The 17,815-nt window shown below is 37.7% G+C and overlaps 3 protein-coding genes across 8 annotated transcripts; 2 read left to right on the forward strand and 1 right to left on the reverse strand.

The window, feature by feature from the left end:
• Window positions 1-6,919: 6,919 nt before the first annotated feature.
• On the reverse strand, window positions 6,920-9,480 carry tyw3 (tRNA-yW synthesizing protein 3 homolog). Its single transcript, XM_079452464.1, has 6 exons — window positions 9,057-9,480; window positions 8,696-8,776; window positions 8,521-8,619; window positions 8,366-8,437; window positions 8,111-8,244; window positions 6,920-7,731 (listed from the first exon to the last, which is right to left on the reverse strand). The coding sequence occupies exons 1-6, from the start codon at window positions 9,225-9,227 to the stop codon at window positions 7,533-7,535; spliced, it is 756 nt and encodes a 251-aa protein (XP_079308590.1). The 5' UTR covers window positions 9,228-9,480; the 3' UTR covers window positions 6,920-7,532.
• cryz (crystallin, zeta (quinone reductase)) lies at window positions 9,316-11,955 on the forward strand. Of its 6 annotated transcripts, none has more exons than XM_079452461.1 (9): window positions 9,316-9,467; window positions 9,649-9,812; window positions 9,885-10,037; window positions 10,139-10,302; window positions 10,610-10,661; window positions 10,745-10,894; window positions 10,975-11,076; window positions 11,143-11,238; window positions 11,394-11,955. In XM_079452461.1, exons 2-9 carry the CDS (start codon window positions 9,705-9,707, stop codon window positions 11,553-11,555), a joined length of 987 nt encoding a protein of 328 aa, XP_079308587.1. In that variant the 5' UTR covers window positions 9,316-9,467; window positions 9,649-9,704; the 3' UTR covers window positions 11,556-11,955. The 6 variants fall into 6 exon arrangements, with proteins under 6 accessions (XP_079308587.1, XP_079308588.1, XP_079308584.1 ...); XM_079452462.1 differs by having other exon boundaries at window positions 9,364-9,467; window positions 9,644-9,812; XM_079452458.1 differs by having other exon boundaries at window positions 9,410-9,491; window positions 9,699-9,812.
• Window positions 11,956-12,953: 998 nt separating this feature from the next.
• lrrc53 (leucine rich repeat containing 53) lies at window positions 12,954-17,751 on the forward strand. Its single transcript, XM_079452440.1, has 6 exons — window positions 12,954-13,079; window positions 13,274-13,389; window positions 13,554-13,673; window positions 14,009-14,827; window positions 15,126-15,566; window positions 15,749-17,751. Exons 2-6 carry the CDS (start codon window positions 13,383-13,385, stop codon window positions 17,098-17,100), a joined length of 2,739 nt encoding a protein of 912 aa, XP_079308566.1. The 5' UTR covers window positions 12,954-13,079; window positions 13,274-13,382; the 3' UTR covers window positions 17,101-17,751.
• Window positions 17,752-17,815: the final 64 nt, after the last annotated feature.

Below are 17,815 nucleotides of genomic sequence, written 5' to 3' on the forward strand. Positions count from 1 at the left end.
GTGAGTATAGGATAAAAGAACGACTGTAACCATTGTGTCTATTAAAGTGATTGTTTAGCCAAAAATGAAAAGTATTTCATCATTTACTCATCCTCATGTCATTTCAAACCTGTATGACTTTCTTTCTTCTGCAATAAGATATTTTGAAGAATGCTGGTAAGGTAACCAAACAGTATTCTGTTGTATGAACACCCAAAATATCTTCCTTTGAGTTCCATAGAAGAAAGAGTCATAGTATAGATTTTAAAGAGTGTATAAATGATGACAGAGTAGTTTTAAGACAATTTTAATATCACAATTATTGTCAACCCCTAGTTCACCCTAAAATGAAAATTGTTTGCCCTTTTGTTGTTTCAGTATTGTTCGAAAAGTAAAGCAGAATGTCCAAACTGGACATTTCTTTTTCAGACAATATAAGTCAACAGTAACAAACTGTGTCTATTTTCCTTTCACTTGAGCTAAATGGACAAACTGCAGTTTATCTTGGACACTAGATAGATTGAGTAGCCTGCCTTAAAAATAGGCCGACTGAAATGTTAAACATAAAGCAGTTCTAACCACACTTACATGAAAACATCATACCCAGAGCATGAGGACATCACGCCATTGGGATGTTTATGCACAGTCAATTTCAGCAGTAAAGCAATTCACACAGCCCCTCCACACACAAACAAACACACACACACACACATTGTCAACTATCACGCGAGTGCTCCGGAGAGACCAGTGTGCCACACAATCTCAGGGCTGTTTTCAGAAACCTGCCCTGACATGAAGGATTTTCCATATCGTTTGGTCTTGCCCTCCCCACAGATATGAGGTATAAAAGGGCCTAGCGTGCCTTGATCACTCCAAGGCTTGTTCCAGCCAATGAAGATGAATGGTTGTTATCACAGATCCCATCTGAAAACATGGCACTCCGCTGTGGCTTCTTTGATGCAGCTCCCATGTAGGACAACCACCGAAATGTCCAACAACGGGGAAGTGCCAATCAGATTGGCTTTGGGTGCAACAACAGAGGACTGTAGCAATGTTTTGTTATATCTCATGATGGTGATGGTGCGGGCGGTGCTTACAGCTGTGAGAGGAAGTTTGTGGTGTTCAGCAAGATGTCTAAAATCCCCATCCAATCTTTTTAAATGGTACTCATTATAACATCTAAGCACAATACATATGCCCTTAAAGAGGAGGATTACTGTGTAAACCAGCATTAATTCCTTTCTAGGGCTGTAAATGTTCTTTTTTGAAAAAGCCATTTGACATTTCAAGGTCAATGTTAATTGATAGTATATTGGTACTAGTTTGTTAATAAATATTTTCTAGCTTCGAATGTTTATCTATGTGGATTTTTCTAGATATTTCTCAGCTGTGAGGTATTTTGACATGAAAAATGACACATTTTAAACTCTTAAAATGTAATCTACACATCGCTTTGAACACTGAAAGATTGAAGCAGTTACAGAGGTGCACGGCATGCACGAATTTGCTGGCTTTACGATTGGTTACATTTCTGGATTCCCAAAAAAGCAACACGTCAGTGGCGAAAGAAAGAACATTATTATTCTGTTTAGCAATCTGCATCTGTTGTTTTCAAAAGGACGTCCCTGATAGACTTTTTTGTCATGTGAAATGAAATCAAAGTGTGGTTAGACTGCTGATTAAGAATACATTAAGAATACATTAGCAATTGATGAGGGGCTGATGGCAGAGCTTGTTTATATGTACAGTATAACAGCAGTCAATCTCTCAGCTCTGTTCCAATCACACTTGATTAGCTCACAATGCATTCCATTCGTCCACCTCCATCACCTGTGTATGACTAAAAATAATACATTTAGAAATCCCTCTGAATGGTTGTTGTTTTATATACTTTCACGGTTTGAAGAGCTAAGTATATGTATACAATATAAGTAAGCATCATAATCCTTTAAGATTTTGAGAGAAAAATGGAACTGAGCTGTTTGCTTTGGAGGATAAAGATATATCCAAGCTTTTGAGCTGAGATTCTGTTTTTCATCTGAATCTGTGTACGACAGCTAATTCACATTGTGTAGTTGGTTTGAATTTTTATAAAAATGTTTTATAATTAAATAATCAGACTTACTGACAGTGTATTTTAGTGATATTTTGAAACATTTATTTAATTCAGCATTTGTATTTTTATTTATAATTATGTTATTATAAGAACAAGATATTTGATTTAACCCCAAAAGAAATAAATGAATACAATTAATTGTCTTTGCAGTTTCTTAAATATATTTAACCAATATTAAAACGATAGTTCACCGGAAAATGGAAATACTGTCATCATACTTAAACCTCTTGTCATTTCAAACCGCCATTGTTCGGTTACCAACATTCTGAAAAATATTTTCTTTTGTGTTCTGCAGAAGAAGGAAAGTCATTCAGGTTTGAAAGTGAGTGGGAGTAAATGATAACAGAATTTCCATTTTTGGGTGAACTATCCCTTTAAGGTCAGTCCCAGTCTGCTGATTCAAAAATTTGTCCTGGACTGTATTATAGCCTATTTCGGTTGATGTCACAACATGCACTTTGTTTGAATGCGAATATACGTTTACTAATTCACAACGGCTGGCCATCTTGACATTTGACCTCTTTAGGGTGCTCTACCTCTAAAGTGAAACCGGTCAGGTCAGGAGATGTTTATGGCCCTCGATGCTCTATTTCGCTCTTTTTTCCTTTCATTTCTTTCTTTACTTCCTGTGTAATTATTTCCTTCAGAGTGATGCGTGAAGTTGAGAGAGGTCAAACAGGGAAGGGCCCTTCAACCTCCTCTGCTGTCTCCACCCCACTACCACTTCAGAAAGTAGCAGGAAATTACGGGGATCACATAAATTACAGCCGGCCCACCAGCGAGCGGCAGGCAGCACGCCACACATCACCGGGGTAAAGGAGGGGTCGACCCCATAAGGCCTGAGGCGACTGCAGGTACTAAATGAGTATGTGAAATGTAGACACACACATGCACCAAGACAGAGGATGAGAGGAGCTGACAAGTTAAAGGGCTGGTTAGAAAAATATACCTTCCTTTGAAAATGTACTAGAAACTTTAAATTAAATCTTAATAAATCACAAGAAAATCTGTAGTACAAGATGAGTCATTAATATATTTTGTCTATCCGTATATCTTTAATACGTTCATTTTATTTTTCCATAAGTATTTCATTGTTATTTCACTCTGTAACATTAAAATCTCTTTACAACAAGTTGAATAATTCCACAAAAATTAAAACAGGAACTTTTCAATAGCATATTCTTCCACATTTACATTATCTTTTTAAGAGAACAGGAACCTGTTTCGCCACATCACTGAGCTCAGTTTAACATGATGCAAACTCTAGACAGGCCTTACGCTGACATACGTATGAAGTCCTTATGGCCCGCTTTGGTCAGATGATGTCATTATCGCGCGTCACATTCGAGTATGCCCGCCTTGTATCTGTCGTTAGGCCGAATAAAACTCATCCGTCATTCACCGGTTGATTAACGCGCTCCAGATGTTTCTGTCCTCGTATTTCAGAAGCTCCCTCCTCCAGCCTTTGTTGTGATAATGATACAGTACCCTGTGTGCAACTGTTTATTTTTCTTTCCGATGGGGTACAGTTGCATGTTCAGAGATTTTCGGAACACGCAGGGCTCTTTGAATGTAATCGAGTGCCGGAGATGAAAAGGACTCGAATTAATCTTCCAAATCTGTGCGTTCTAATTCGTCATTTCAATTCTCGTGAGACCCGGCCTGTTTGGACCTCATCTTTCAGACATAACTTTAATGGGGTTCTACCACTGGCAATTGTGCTGTAAGTTGCAAGATGGAAAGGGCCACCACGTCTGCATATGTAATCGATATATGAATGTCACAGCTGTTATAAACCGGCATGAGAAATGTACTTCCTACAGAGGACACTGCTAGAATCCAGTGTATAGTTGGAGCTGGTTGGTTTCTAATTGATCCAGCAACCAAGTTTTTCATATCCGACCAGCCATCATGTTCTAAAAAACAGTTTGACCATCTGGTCTACCAACTTAGATGCGCTAATACCCAGTTTAGAATTCCAGCATATATTCTAGCAAGGAAAGTGAACAGCACAAGAATGTCTTGAATATGTCACGACCAGAGATCATCATAGAAAACATGTGCTGATGTCATTCATCTCCACAAATGCAAAGAATAAAAAAACATATATGAAAGCATGGTGTGATGAGGTATTGTTCGTATTAAAATTAGAAGTTCAAACTGGGCATGCATGTCAATTTTGTCTTCTCTTCCATCAGTTTCTTGGCAGTAAGGAAACTTGCTGTAGTTTAGCAGAAACCACAGTTTTGATAAAAGTGCAACTGCAGACAAACACATTGGTGAGTTATTCTGGAGGGTCTGACCCCTCATAATCTTGTTAGCCCACGCCGTGCCTTCGTAGAATAATGGACATCCATAATGGAGCTAAAAAAACTAAAAATGGAGGTCTCATAAAATTACTGAAAAATCAGAACACTAAAGCTTGTGCTCAGAAAAAATAAGAGATACGATTTGAATGTATACATCCGCAAAATCTTGATACTGCCAGAAGAGATCTGATTTAACATCATACCACATGGTATTGCGAAAATAAAACTGATTTAATACATGCAACAACGTTTTATTTAATAGAAAATTATACTAATATACTATATATATAGAATAACTCTGCATAAATGTCACCTCATTTTACTAGTAGTTGGTAATCAATAAAGCAGTTTTTTCGAAATGAAGCATTTAATTAAAACTGCATTGATCTTTACCGATTTGTGAACGAGAGATTAAGATATCGAGATTTGGATTTAGATACACTGCTTAGAAAATAATATCAAAGCAACGGCTATTTTAAATGTATTTAAACAATTTCAATTCTTCAACAATTCATAGGCTATTATATAAAATAGAAATAAGGTTCAAATATATGAATAATATTTTATTGTCAACCTAAACATTGTGCGCAGTGATATTTGCTTTATTAAATAATTTTCCCTGAAAAAATATCTAACACGACAATAAACGATTTTCATCGGTCTAAAAAGCTAGTTTTTAAAGTTTTAATAATTCTTCCAATTTATATGATTAGATTTATATTGTTTTACTTTTTAATTTGGTCTTGGTCCCCAATGATGTAACCTTAAATATATCAGGCGATGTAAAGATAAACTGTTTTAACTGGTGTTAAAATGTAAACAAAATAATATAATTTATTCTAAATCTCGACAACAAATCCTCGATGGAACATGTTTTCAGCTAGCTTAGTCAGCAGACGAAATAGTAGGCTACATATTTATCTTCTCGCTGCCTCAACAGGCCTATATGCATCTATTTAGCCCGTATCCGTTATTCTCTCTCTATTTTAATATTAAATGTTAATTTATTAAACGATTTCCTTTTCTAAAGTTAAATAATAACAATAATGAATAAACTAGTGAGTGTATAGTTGCAGAGGACACAGGGGTTGAGCTGTTTCTTTTTCTTTGGGAAATCAGCGGGCCTTGAGTGACAGTAAGAGGCAGTGTGATTGCGCAGGGAGACCTGAGGACGCGCAGTGTGATTGCGCAGGGAGACCTGAGGACGCGCAGCCGCTAAATCAAGCGGGTCTAATCAGAGGCAGAAATGGGCCACTTGACAATCACGCGGGTACAAAAGCCCCCAATTCACCTCTGATTGCGGCGGTGCTCGTGCCCTGCCAGCACACCCTCTCACTCACTTTAATGCCCCTTCAACTTAACCTGCCAATCAAGCGCCCCTCCTCCCCCTCACCCTTAATGTCTAGTAATAATTATGAGAGATTTCTAATCATTCCTTAGTCTTTCAGCTGGCTAATTGATGTTATTTTAAGATTATCATTAGGAGCCATTTGCTTGGCGAAAGGTGCATTTGTGGTTAACTTGGATCTGAATGCAACTTCTGAAGCTGGGAAACAATAAGAGAGCATGACAATTAACAAACGTGTGTTTGAAGGTGGCTCGTGGTTTTAGTCGTAAATTGTAATGTGTTCAGTTTAATGACTCCCAGTTTATTCAGTATTTAGTCAAGATTAAACTTCATACAGCCTAAAACAAAAATAGCAACAATTTTGTAGTAGGCCTATTCTTTAATAGGCTTCAGGCCTATGTTATATTATTTTATATAGCCTACATTAAATCGTGCATATTGATTAAAAGATAACCTAAACTAGATTTGACTACATTGAAACTGAATACGATTTGAGTTATACTTTTAAATTATGCAATATCTACGAAATATTATCTTAATTCATAATCACCCCGTGACGAAGTCTTCATTAAAAAGCATTATAAGTAGGCTATTGAGGGTGTAATTACTATCAATGTTAGCTTGGTTTAGTTTCTCAATCCAACAATAAATATAGATTATTGGACTGCAGAAACAGTTATAGTCGCAAACAGAGTGATGTTTTTAAAGGTGCATTAACCCCATCTACTGGTGTATTGATGTAGGTCACCAACAATCCGACAGCTGAGATCACTGTTCAGTGTTTCTCGTCATTTCACGTTTTGCTGGTAAGGAAATATGTATTAACTCGACTGATGTACTCGCGTGTTGAGAGATGTTTTTTTTATTTGTGCAATAGCAGCTGGTAGTGTTCTTATCGTTAATGAAAACTACACCCAAACCTAAACCAAAATGTAAACTGAAAGAAAATAAAATATAACTTTCATGACTCTTATGTCAAATAAAGATGACAAAATTATGCCTATAGTTTACTGTAAAAATGCAAAACCTTAAATACACCTTGATAAAGAACGCTAAATAACAGTTATACTTAACAAGTATTTGACAATCCTGTTGAAAAGTTAAACACATGCTACTTGATTTTTAAAAGTTATATAATTTTAACATTACAAAAACTCTCATTCAATATGTCATGAAACCACATAATGTATCTTTATTTAGGCACAAGTCTTCTATGAAAAAAAGGAATCAGAATGAAGCAGATCCACATGGCAGAGACAGGACCGTTAATGAGGCAAGCCACCCAAATGAGCCGTTGCCGGACTAGGCCCAGACGGTAATGCCAACTAATCCGTAGGAAATGGGCTCCAAACCACATCAAATTTTCATGATGATGCCTGACAAATGGATTGTCAGACATGAAAAACATGGTTTATTTCTTCATTGTAGAGAAAAGCAACTCTGGACAACTATTTTATTCACAGGCAAAAAAAGTAAGGAATTACACAAAAAAGGCTTTTGATGTTATGGAATGTTAAACTGAAGCAGATTCACCAAGAGCATGAGAGATAATGAGGCATGTGAAATAGAGCTGTTCAAGAAGCAAGTGTGAAGGTTTTCAGAGAGGATGTGGGTTTTAGTCTATTTCTGTTTTGTTATCATTAAAAACATTTGGTTGTCAGTATTTACAAATGTTTTAATAGGCTAGTACTTGAAACCTAAGGAGTTTATATGTGCGTTGTTGATGAAATCTAAGCTAAAATCCCAATAATGATGATAAGATGATGAAAGGGTAGATTTCCTATGATAACAGCATTAGATTCCAGTCAGTTTCTTCCTGATTGCTTTCATTTTGTTCATTGACATTTTGGCTGTCTGTCTCAGAACTGTCCTGTATCCGTTTCCTCCTTCGCCTGTACACTGGTTTCTCGTCCATGTCCTCCTGTAAACTACATTTCTCTTCTTGAGGTTGCAGAGCAGCCTGTAAGCACTCATCAAATCTGTTAAAAATAAATAAAACATGACTGAGTAAAATCAAGAAATATTTAAGAATCTTCAATAGATCAAATGTAAGCAAATTTGTGACATGTTAACAACCTTGGGACATCAGATCATGCTTGTTACGCTCATACTTAAGGAGTCTGCTTACATTAAAGCAAAAGCACTAACTTATAAATTCTACTAAATCAAAAAATAATGTGACTGATACAATCAGTAATTTAAAAGAATAATATTACATTTCTATAGAAAGCACAATGAGAAAAAGATCTTCACTAATGTTCAAGACTTTTAGATTATGTATATATTGTATATAGTTTAAATATATATAATCATAAACAAACAAGAAACACACAGCCAAGACTACCTTTGACAGCATACCTTTCTATTCTCTTGAGATTTTCTTCCATCTTCTGGTTACCAACTCCAACAAGGAAAGCAAGGTATTCATCACTCACAAGAACTTTACCCCTGTGGCTGAGAGGAACCTCAAGGCAATGTGTGCTGCGCACTGCCTATGTGCACCGAATACATTTCGAAGGATTTTCAGACCGTAAGAATAACATCGTTGCATCTTTATCATTTAACAAACAGCAGTTTGTTAATAAGGAGTGATATGTTCTGGAAACGCCCTACCATGATTATCTTTCCTTTCTTTCCCACAGTTATTCCAGAATTCCTGAAGCCAGAGTTTATTGCAACCTTGTGCTGAAGAGAAAGCCATGAAAATCCATTTATTTGTCAAAACTCCTACAATGGAAAGTTTCATTCTAATCCAATGTGACACTCACCAGTAGTTGAGCATCTGCAAGGTGTTTACACTGAACATGGAGTACAAATGGCTCAAATTTAAATGTGGCTTCTCCAACAGACTTCTCCAAACCTGTGACCTGTTCGAAACAGTTTATAATCCATAATCAATGCACATTTACAAGAAATATTAAATGCTGACTATGTGTTTCTTACCACATCTTCTCGTTGACACTTCTGGTGAGTAACAAATAACCAGGAACAGTTTTGTTTTTGCACATCGGGGCAATCTGAAACCTTAGACCAAAACCAATGTTATTGCATAATATGCACATCATATACACAAACAACAACAATCAGAATTTGGACTGCAGTTATGTTTCCTATTATTATAAAAAACAGGTTTGGTAGGTTTAAGCTTAAAATGGCTAACGTTACTTGACAATGATGATAACGTTCTGCTTTTGTATTTATTTAAGGCAGCCAGAAAAATCATACAGTAACGTTACATGGGACCGCCTTCCATATGAGTCCCCTGTGAATAATTCATGAAAAAGTGTCTCAGTCTTAACGTTACCCCATCAAACAGTATAATTCTTCCGGAACAGGAGCTTGTAGTAAAGTAGTTATCATGGCTGTTAATGAAAGAGACGATATCTGAAATGTCTTCATCAACACTCCCCTTCTTACTGAAATCACTCTTATTAAGACATTGATTCTTCCATTGCTGAAACGTATCGCCTTCCATTTTAAAGACTCTTGTTTTATTGTGTTTAGTGTCTATCGATATTACTTTCGAATAACAGCATATTATCTGTAACCTATTAATTTAAGCTGACTTTTAAAATAAGCGTGTTTTATAGATTCGCAGTGCCGCACGCTTCATGCTGTTCGGCTGTAAAGTATACAGTCGTCCGGTACGGTGGCCGAAACCTGCCAATATTCATTCCGTACGGAAGCGAAGAGCGACTTCAGTCAGCTGCAACCTGTGCGTACGGTGCACGTGAACTGTGTAATGTATCTTATTTTATGGCGTGTTTTGTTTGTATCAATTGCAACACAATGCATATGTTTACCTTTATCTAATATATACCGTTATATATTGTTTTAAGAATGCTCGTTTTACATCATTTCGGTTCGTCCTAATTAATTTGTTTACTACAGAGCAGATTCCAGCAGCCAAAGTTTATTCCGCCTTGTCAATCCACGTGTTTTGTAGAGCGACATGGCCACATGTACATTAATGAGGGCCATCAGAGTGTCAGAGTTTGGAGCCCCTTCAGTTTTAAAACTTTGCAAAGATCTGCCTGTGCCAAGTCCTGGACAGAAGCAGGTAAAAGACGATAATCATTTCATGTTGTTGTTTTTCTAAAAGCTGTGTAAACAGGTATGTCTGCTGTTATAGGTTCTGATTCGAGTCCAGGCATGTGGCGTGAACCCAGTGGAGACCTACATCCGCTCTGGATCATACTCTCGAAAGCCAAATTTGCCCTATACTCCTGGATCAGACGTGTCTGGTGTGATTGAAGCTGTCGGAGAAGGTGTTCGCCTCCTACGGGTGCTGGGATTATTTAGTTGTCAGATTGTTATCCTTTCACACTGACCACAAAGTGTGGCTCGATTACTTTGTATGGATTGACATGATTTGTGTTTTCTCAGGCAGGTGACAGAGTCTTCGCCACAGGCACTGTGACAGGAGGATACAGCGAGTACACTGTTGCCTCAGAGGACACTGTTCACAAACTTCCAGATTCGCTGGATTTTAAACAGGGTGCAGCAATAGGAATCCCATATTTCACAGCATATCGGGCTTTATTTCATAAGTATGATACAAAGTTTGTTGCGTTCTTTTACACTTTGTTGCATGGATATGGCACTTGATGTTTTTATTGAGGTTTACTGCATATGTATTATTTACCTTTTAGTATCACATTTTTATTTATTTTATGCCTTCCTTGACAGTATATAAAGCAATTAACATAGAATTTAATGTATACATTGTGTGCACTTAATCTATAAAAATACAGTTTGAGCTATAGGGACACTATACATAATATAGAATATATAGGATGAAAGTAAATAAACCTAAAATGTTTTAAATGGTATGCCATCTGCTTTTGTTGTAAAAAGGGCTCATGCTAAAGCTGGAGAGATTGTACTTATCCACGGAGCCAGTGGTGGGGTAGGATGTATGACATTCTTTGAATACATTATTTCCAAATCTATCCAGTTCACACTGATCTTGTATTTTGCATGTACTCATAGGTAGGCATTGCAGCATGTCAGATTGCGCGAGCATTTGGACTTAAGGTGCTAGGTACAGCAGGTACACCAGAGGGGATGAAGCTGGTCCTAAGCAATGGAGCACATCTTGCTTTCAACCACAGAGACAAAGACTACCTGGAGAAAATTAAGGTTTCGATTCACTTATTATAGTTTTTATTTAAACTATGTCAAGTTATTGTTTGACTGATTATGGTTATTTTTGTTTTTAGGCAGCTACTGACCATCAAGGTGCGAATGTCATCATCGAGATGTTGTCCAATGTCAACCTCAGCACTGACCTACAGCTGCTTGACTTTGGTGGCAGAGTGATTGTGAGTGTCTTGTGTTTTAGCACATTATTAGCACTAGTTTATGTCTAAAGCATGCTTTACTTTAAGATTGTTGGATGTAGGGGTCCTGTTGAGATCAACCCCAGAGACACCATGATCAAGGAGTCAAGCATCATTGGCGTGGCTTTGTTCTATGCAACTAAGGTAGGATACATAAGGCATCCTGTCACTGCATTTCTGCATTATCTGCAGTCCGTATGAGAGCATATGGAGTAAAAGTCTCTATTTCTGTGAATGTAATATTTTTGTTGAAAACATGTAGTATTTTAGTAATTTAGGTTTAATATTTATTTTCACAGGAAGAAACATCTGAGTGTGCAGCCGCCCTGTTTGCAGGGATGGAGGCAGGCTGGTTAAAACCTGTAATCGGTTCAGAATATACACTTGATAAAGCTGCACAATCTCACGAGGACATCATCAACAGTCCTGGAGCCGGTGGGAAGATGATTTTAATGATATGATTTCTAGCAATGACAATGGGAACATCAGATGTAATTAACACTAGCTTGCAGTCTTTCAATTAACTGCCAAATTTGTTATTCAGCGTTCTATTTTGATTGTACACAATGTTTTCAACAAACCTTTGATATAAAAATAAAATCGTAGAAACATTAACTTTAAACATTTATAAATTAAACATGAATAGACTACTGACAAAATATTAGGAAAATAAACTGAAAACTGCATTCATCACTGAAAATGTATTAATCTATTTCATAAACAAGGACATATTTGCAATTTCAAAAGCAACTTCGGTAAAATCCATGTAATTGCATGGTGCAATTTACAGGCCTACACTGGTATTGGTATTCAAACATTCTGTTATCATTTACATACCTATTAAAAATAATTGGCTGCTGATTGCTTTTTTTTCAAGTACTCAGAGATGATGTATTTTTGTATGCAAAACCCGAGCGTGTTAGCATTTTAGGATTTCCGGTTCCATCGCTCCAAAGTCAATGGTTTTTTTAATAGGTTTATGGTAAACCGCCCGAAATAAGGTCCCGGTAAACAAATCCTCTAAATATTCACGCTTTATTCCATGACAGAAAACACCAATTATAACCCGCTTGTGATTTTTTTTTAAAGCCTATTGTGTCTTAAAAATGCCGGTTGCTAACAAGTTGCTCGCAAATAATGCCACATGGGCACAAAGGATGGAACAATGTAAGTTGAATTTGTGTGTGTTGTTGGCTGTCAGGTGTCAGTTTTAGACACCACACCATGTGTCTGAGATCAGGTAACACATTGGTTTAACGCATGCTCCGTTTGCACTGAACACAGCCATATTGTAGATATGGGATACATGAGGTGATTGTAGGACACTGGGACCTGTGAGAACCTAAAATTAATAGTCCGTTTTGGAACCAGGACTTCTGGACACAGTTTCCCATCAGGTGTGGTAAGCAAGACATGTCTGTATGTCACCATCTTGTGTAATATCACTTGTGTAGCTTAAATGAGCAGAAACAATTTAAACACATTTTTTAAATAATAAGATAATAATAACAAGTTTTTAATTGCAGACCTGTATAACTTTCTTCTGCATAACACAACAGGATATATTTATTTCATAATTTAATTACACTATGCCATTCTACATATGACTTCTGTATATGGCATTATTTCTACAAACAAATAATTTTGTATGTTATCATTTTGTACAAATAATCATGTCAGGTTATAGGGCTCAAAATAGAGGGCTCCAAAAGTTTGTCTTTTATTAGTCTTTTAACTAGTAATACTGGTCTTGAGAATACTGATAATTGAAAGTTATCCATGTTCTGCCGATTTTGTATTCAAGCTCTTGCAGATAAGAAGAAAACATGGCAACATTTTCATATAAAGGCATGTGACATGGAGCAGAATCATCTCAACAGAAGAAAACCGGCGGAAGATCATGCATGTTTTATAAGTTTACCTTCTTCATTCTGTCTGGCAGTTAGTGTCTCCAGGCAACAGAGGTCAGAGGAGCACAGCATCAGGTGCTGTTGCAAAAACAAGAAATAAACATGGCGTATAAAAGAACTGTAGTTATGACCCTGTGCTGGTGTCGGTGGGTTGGGTAGCTTGACTGGGAATAGATCTAGATAAAGCAACTACATCTTATATTCAATGATATAAATATAAACATTTCAATGTATGAAATATACAACTCTACTCTTGCTCTTTGTTTTAGAGAATTAGAAATAATGGCAATGACGTAAACTAAGCTGATCGATCACCATGGATCACACAAGCTGTCTTAGAAGTCAAAACAGAGGCCCATGCAACTTTAATGGCAAACCATGAGAAGTATGTGCTCACATGTGTTCTCACAGAGCTGATTCTTGATATATTTGTTATATATATTTGTGATATATCTGTGATAGATGTATAACTGAGATGTATGTCAGAATTGTATTGCTCATCCATCAATGGCAAGATAACACTACAGACATTATGGTATTATCTCGCAGGTATCTACCTTACACTGATGGTGACTGTCACTCAAATTAAGCTCACATTACTCTGCCCTTCTACCTGTGTGGTTTGTTCTGAAGATGTCATCATATGCAATAAGCTCTTAAAGATCATTGGTAAGTTATAGTATACTGTACCTATTGAGGGTTGCCAGATTTAGGTCACAAAACAAGCCAAATGGCCAGTCAAAACTAACCCAAAAAAACATTCCAAATCTCAAAATCTACCAATATTTACACGTTTTACAGTCACGTTTATACTTGACACTTTATTTAGTTTCTTAGTAAAACTGTGGATTTGGCAACTTGGACCATGATTGTCTTGTACCCTTTGAAGACATTGAATGATGCTTGGAAATACACACTGTAGACTGTTATTAATCCTTTGAAAACATTTTAGCCCTCAGATGAATTTGTGGATGATGCACACTGTTTTTATCTGCCCTGTTCAGATGCACCAGACACAATAAAGGTTTTGATGCTTACTGATGGAATCATCAACTCTGTGGACAACAATGCCCTCTCTGATTTATCCAACATGAGTGTATTGGCACTCAGCAACAATGGCATTTCCACCATCATGGAGAATGCTTTTCGGAACCTCACATTCCTCACAACACTTTCTTTGGACCACAACCACATCTCCAGCCAATCCCTGTACAACTCCACGTTCTCACAGTTGCAGAGACTGGAGACTCTTCAGCTGGGTAACAACAATCTAAAGTACATTGATGGCTCCTGGTTCCAGAACTCCAGAGCTTTAAAAACCCTTCAGCTAGAAGGAAACCTCCTCACCAGCCTCAACTACAGCATCTTTACCCAGTCTGACCTGAGGAACCTTGAAACTTTGGATTTATCTGATAACCTGATAATGTACTTGGATCGGAATAGCTTCCGAGGTTTACCTCGTCTCCGCAGCCTTGATTTGTCCAGAAACTACTTACGAAATTCGCCGGATGCATTCTCCTATTTGTCATGGCTATCAATGCTGAACCTTGATTTGAACCGCTGGAGCTGCACTTGTGAGTTGAGAGAACTCGCCTCATTCCTCAACAGCTACATTCAGGCTCCAGACAAAGTGTTGTACAATGGGCAGCGGATGGTGTGTGTGAATACAGATAACCTAGCAGTGCAGACTGTGCTAGAGCTGACCGAGGCTAACTGTGTCCCACCAAACCAAAACATTACGGTGAAGGTTGTATCTAAATGCAATATCAGTCCTCAGCAATATGTTCAAAATGTTGCTATTGCTATTGTGTTTTCATTTTTGGGTGAGTATTCAATTCCAAAGCATAAATGTGATAGTTCACCTAAAAACATTGGTACATGTTCACTATGGACACAAAACCAGTGCAAGTCAACGATACCACTGTTGTCCGGTTACCAACATTCTTTAAATATCATAATTTTTTGCGTTCTGCAGAAGAAAGGCAGTCATACAGGTTTGAAATGACAAGAGGGTGATTGAGTGATGACAGAATTTGCATTTTTGGGTGAACTATCTCTTCAAACAAATAATTGATAATTCTTTGCTAATATGATTATATAAGTTCTGTGTTGAACTTGTAGGTGGTGTTTGTGTTACTCTGGGAATAATTGCCATCGTTTACCACAAACTCAGTAAGGAATCCACACTGGTGCAGGAGGAAAATAAAGCTGATGAAAGGGAAATGTCCAGCCCAGACTCAACCCAGTGGAATTTTTCTGAAGGCAAAGACACTCTGTCTATGAGCCATGCTCTGTACAACAGAAACTACAAATCCCATCAGCCCCAGGATGGAGAAGACTCCACTTATCGTACGGGGCCAGACCCACTGGAGGATAATTTCACCTGTCACAAATGCAGCTCAACAGCTCTAGCCAACAGAACGCAAAGAAGAGAGATTGTCCTGCAGAGAACCAATCACATGGGGGAACAACATGAGAGAAATAATGATTGGCCAGCCTATGTGGCTAGTTGCCAATGTAAAGGCCATGATCAACATTCTGTGTTGCAACAAAGGATCAAAGGTAAACTAGCAAACACACGCTTCATTTCAAATCTATTATTCTTAGGACTGTTACTATTTTATAGATAAAACTTTAGGAAAAATGTGTGAAGTATTACATGTTATTGTGTGACTCATCCTGCCACCGGACATTATGAACATGAATGATACTGCATTTTTATTTTCCCCTTTTTCAATTGACAGACAAAAGTATGCAAAAACACATCGAGAGGGGGCCTGGAAATCTGAGCAGCCACAATTTGGGCAGTCAGGATACTTCTTCCCAACATCGTGGGCGTTCAAACGACATCTCAGCTGTCCGAATACAACAGCTGTCCCTAAATAATCATTTCTCAGCCCATCAGAGAGGCCCATTTAGACCCAATAACCCGCTCATAAAACGGCAGTCTCTGCACGTTGGCCCTCAGCCAGTTTACAGAACCACCAGCTGTCTGCACTGCCATCAGACTTATGAATATAAGCAAGCTGGGAGCAATAACCAGAGCCTTCCATTTCAAAATCACTCAGAGAACAGACATCAACATGGAGAAAAACTGTATGACGCTATGCTATACAGAGACATCTTGGGATATAACTCCAATGTTGGGGAATTTGGTGAGAGTCCAGCCAGTGAGCTTGGTTTCAAGTTAGCCTCTCAAAGGAGTGTTACATTTGATCTGTCTGGATCTGAGGAACGTGTCCTCACCACACCAGCTGACAGACCCAAAGGGGAGAGTAGGAGAAAAAGCTCTAAAACTTCTGCGGAGAAGAGAGACCGAAAATCGGTTAAGATTAAAAGCAGCACCCATGGGCATTTAAAACCCTACAAATCCAGAACACAACCCAAGAAGAAGCTGAAGGTCAAATTAAACTTGAACCCTCTTAGAAGAAACAGGGTTCATCCCAAGTCTAGTGGCCAGGAAGAGAACGAGGAAGACAAGATTTTGTTCAAAAAGGCCAAAAAGGAAAAACTGAGGGGTAAAAAAGATCTCAAGCACAAATCCAAAAAAGAGAAGCCCATCAAGAAATCCAAGAAGAACACTGATGGCCCAGAAGATGAGGAAGAAGAAGCTGCTGTGAACTGGGATACATCAACCTCAATTAATCATGCTAAAAAAGCAAAACACTCTAAGAAAGAAAACAAGATTTCAAGGTCTAATTCTAAGGATATTGATGATGTTGCAAAAGAAAGTTTACATAATGTAAATGTTGATCCTTTTGAAGGGGAAACTTTGCTAACTGAGAGTGTGTTTGAGAGTCTGGTCAGCAGTTCCCTACAGAGCTCAATGCCACTAACCCTCAACACTTCAGATGTAACCGGCACTCAGCAGCTAAATTATCCAGATTTGACACTTTCTGCTAGTGCCTTGGATGAATCCACTGCTCCACAGGACACGGTTGATCAGACCAGCAGCTCAGATCTGAGTTCTGCTGCACCTGTTATCCAAGAATACGTCTCTTCAGATGAAGGGTCACCAAAGAGAAAGATAAGACTCATTCTACCTGAAAAAACATCCAATAGGCCTCCAACAGCTCTGGATAAGAAAATCAGATGACATCATTTAATTTGTCCATTTTACATCTGTATAGTTTTTTTAGTTTAAAGCGGATATTTTATAGACCGGGTAAAGAGAAATCAGATAATTTTTTCGAAACATCATAAATGTTAGAAATATATTGCTGAAACACGTTACAAAGACTTAAGTAGTATATAGTACTGTATTGTGGTGTTAAACCGTTTAACAGTTTTTCACCAATTCTGCGTTCAGGATTTTCTGGGCGGGCCTAAAACGGTTTCTCAATGACGAAACGGGCATCCGAGCATGCATGGCCCTGCCCCTAGCGGTATTTGACAGTTGGGAAACGCTTTCCCATGGTTTTAGTGGCGACAGCCGACACGCCCCCAGCGTTTGAGGGCAGAGTCCTGCCTAAAGATTTTGATAACTTATTTTATTTACTTGGATGATTTTTCTGAATTCAAATTTGACTGGGTGGTTAATAACACACCTTTCTGTTGTGTGAAAAACTCAGAACACATATTTTAATCTCACTTTACTCTGACTTTAATGTATACATATGTAGCATGTATATTTAGATATAAGATTCTTGCTTCATCTGCAAACCAAAGATATGTAAAACCTTTCTGTATACATTGTTGAATGATTATAAATCTGTTTTACATAAACATCAGGAGTTGTCTTCACAGTTAATGATCACTTTATTCAACCAAAGAAAATAAATCCACTCCACAGTCAGTTTCCTCATGGCAAG

The sequence above is a fragment of the Barbatula barbatula genome (genome assembly GCF_947034865.1).
Source record: "Barbatula barbatula genome assembly, chromosome: 3".
In the NCBI taxonomy this organism is placed as follows: domain Eukaryota; kingdom Metazoa; phylum Chordata; class Actinopteri; order Cypriniformes; family Nemacheilidae; genus Barbatula; species Barbatula barbatula.